This window comes from Pteropus vampyrus, unplaced genomic scaffold, assembly GCF_000151845.1.
Source record: "Pteropus vampyrus isolate Shadow unplaced genomic scaffold, Pvam_2.0 Scaffold69, whole genome shotgun sequence".
NCBI lineage: Eukaryota > Metazoa > Chordata > Mammalia > Chiroptera > Pteropodidae > Pteropus > Pteropus vampyrus.
In genome coordinates, this window is record NW_011888850.1 from 6,466,305 (window position 1) to 6,468,657 (window position 2,353).

Below are 2,353 nucleotides of genomic sequence, written 5' to 3' on the forward strand. Positions count from 1 at the left end.
GATGGATTTCCAGCAGCTGGCTGACGTTGCGGAGAAATGGTGCTCCCACACGCCCTTCGAGCTCATCGCCACGGAGGAGACCGAGCGCAGGATGGATTTCTACGCCGACCCCGGCGTCTCCTTCTACGTCCTGTGTCCGGACAACGGCTGCGGGGACAATTTTGTGAGTGCCTGGGGGAGGGACCGCTGCAGCGCTTGGGAGTGTGGCCTCGCGGCCGCTTCCCTGCGCCCGAGCTCCCGCACGCTGGCGAGGCAGTGGGGCTGGAGGTGGTGGGGGTGGGGGGCGTAACCGGTTCGCCGCCGCGCACCCCGCTGCCAGCGCACCCCGGGAAAGCCCTCGGGCCTGGCGCGGCGTTGTCAGCGCTCCGGGTGGGGTCGCGGGTGGGGGCGGCCGACACGGATGCCTTTAGGATGCGGGGAGCCGAACTGGGGCGGGCCGTTTGAGGGACGGGACCCCGAGGCCGGTGCCCAGTGCTTGCCTTGGAGCATCTCCGGGGTGTCCCGCGTCGCACCAGCCCGGCCCGGGGCGCACGGACTCTCCCGCAGGATCCGGAGTCTGGGGCTTCCTGCACCCCGGCGTCCCGTCCGGGTGAGGAACACTGTCCCTCTCCCAATGCGCAGATACAACTCCTTGAGTTGTTCGCGCCTGGAGAACCTCCCAGCCCCCTGGGTTATTCCCTGCGCTGTCGTTTTGGACACAAAGCCTCTGTCCACAGTAGCGATGCCCCATCTTCTGGACCTTCTTTGCGGAATTACACCCCGGATCTTAACGCACGCGCGCGTGCGCGAACACACACACACGCGCACACACACACACACACACGCACGGGCTCGCCTATCCCCTGTGCTTCCATTGCTCCTCCGTGAGCTGAGCAGGTTCTGTCCGGCTGAGGCCCCCTAAAAGCCCTTTGGTTTTTCCAGATGAGAGGGAATTCCTCCTCCCCACCCCAGACCCTGTTCCTGCCCCGGGCTCGGAGGGACCGGGACCGGGACCTGGAACTGCCGCGTCCAAATTTTTGACTTTGCACCCTATGCCCACTTGGGATCTTGGCGCGGCAGTTTGGGAAGGAGATGCAGAGGGCAGGGGAGTTGGGGTAGGAGGTGCAGAGACTGAGCGAGGATGGCGCTCCAAGAAGTGTTTGTAAGGATGGGGAAGAAATAATGGTCCCCAAATGTAAGATGGAGGCGGCTGTGGGCTCAGGTTACTGTATGGTCGCCGACTTGAGCCTGGAATTGGCGCTGCTGCCGCCCCTGCGGACAGAGGTGGGGCAGCGCCGAGACGCTTCCTGGCCCTGAAACCTCAGGTGGGGTGCGACAACGCTGGGCCGAAGTCCTCCCGGCTGTCCACCCAAGGGAAGTTCTCGAAGGAGTTAGAGACAGCAAGATCCCCTTTCCTGATCTCGAATAGACGGTCCAAGCAATAAAGCACGCCCCTCCCACCACCTCCACCCCACCTCCCGGAAGGGAAGAAGCCACCTGGGCCCCAGCCCTGTGACACTCTAGAAGAGGGATGGCCTTGGGTGACAGCCAGATGTGAGTTCTCACCATGTGGCTCTGGTCAGTTGCACATCCAAAAAATGGGTCTAATGCCAGCTCAGTTAGCACGTCTAAAAAATAGGTATAATGCCAGTTCCCTTGGCATTGGTAAAGCACCTAACAGTCTCCACACACAGCAAGGGCCCCCAAATTTGGATGAGAGGGTGGATCTGGGGTTCCCTGAGTTTAGAGCTTGTCTCTTTTTAAAGAACCTCAGTGTTCTCACCTGTAAAATGAGGTGAATCAGAAAGCCTCCATCACAGGTATTTGTGAAGTGCAAGTAAGCTCTAAATCTATGTAAAAACAGGGTTCACTGTAGTTAAAAACAAGTAACGGACAAGTTATTATCGGGAGGAGTGGGAGTTGGTTAAAAAGGAATTCACTCCATTGTAGGAGTGAGAAAGCCCCAAGGAGAGAGTGGAAAGGCACCGGAGTCCAACTAACTGCTGTGTTGGGGTTTGATTACAAGACTTTTCTAGTCCTAGGCTTGCTTCGTGGGCCAGTTGCCTTTCACCTTCCTTATTGTGTGACAAAGGGCAAGAATCATGGTGATCTGGATTTTATAGGGAAGAGTTCCACTCAGCTTTCAGGCTGGGGCTGCAGGAGACAGTTCCGAAGAAATTAGTTCAAGTGGGTGGAGAAAATGCAAGGTCATTCTCTTGCCTTGATTATGTATGTCAGACCATTCAGAAACATTATGTATATCAAGCCTTTTTCAAGACCACCTATATTTTAAATGTTTTCCCACCTGTATGAATAAAATGCTGGGGAGTATTCATTTACTGACATTTAAGTGAACTAGATAAGGAAGAAAGGC

At 56.8% G+C, this 2,353-nt stretch overlaps 1 protein-coding gene across 1 annotated transcript in view; it reads left to right on the top strand.

Annotated features, from left to right (window-relative positions):
• Position 1: 1 nt before the first annotated feature.
• Positions 2-2,353, top strand: part of MTURN (maturin, neural progenitor differentiation regulator homolog) — a 25,319-nt gene continuing 22,967 nt past the window's right edge. The window contains exon 1 of the mRNA XM_011361715.2: positions 2-163. Within this exon, the coding sequence (XP_011360017.1) occupies positions 2-163 (162 nt within the window). The remainder of the gene's footprint in view (positions 164-2,353) is intronic.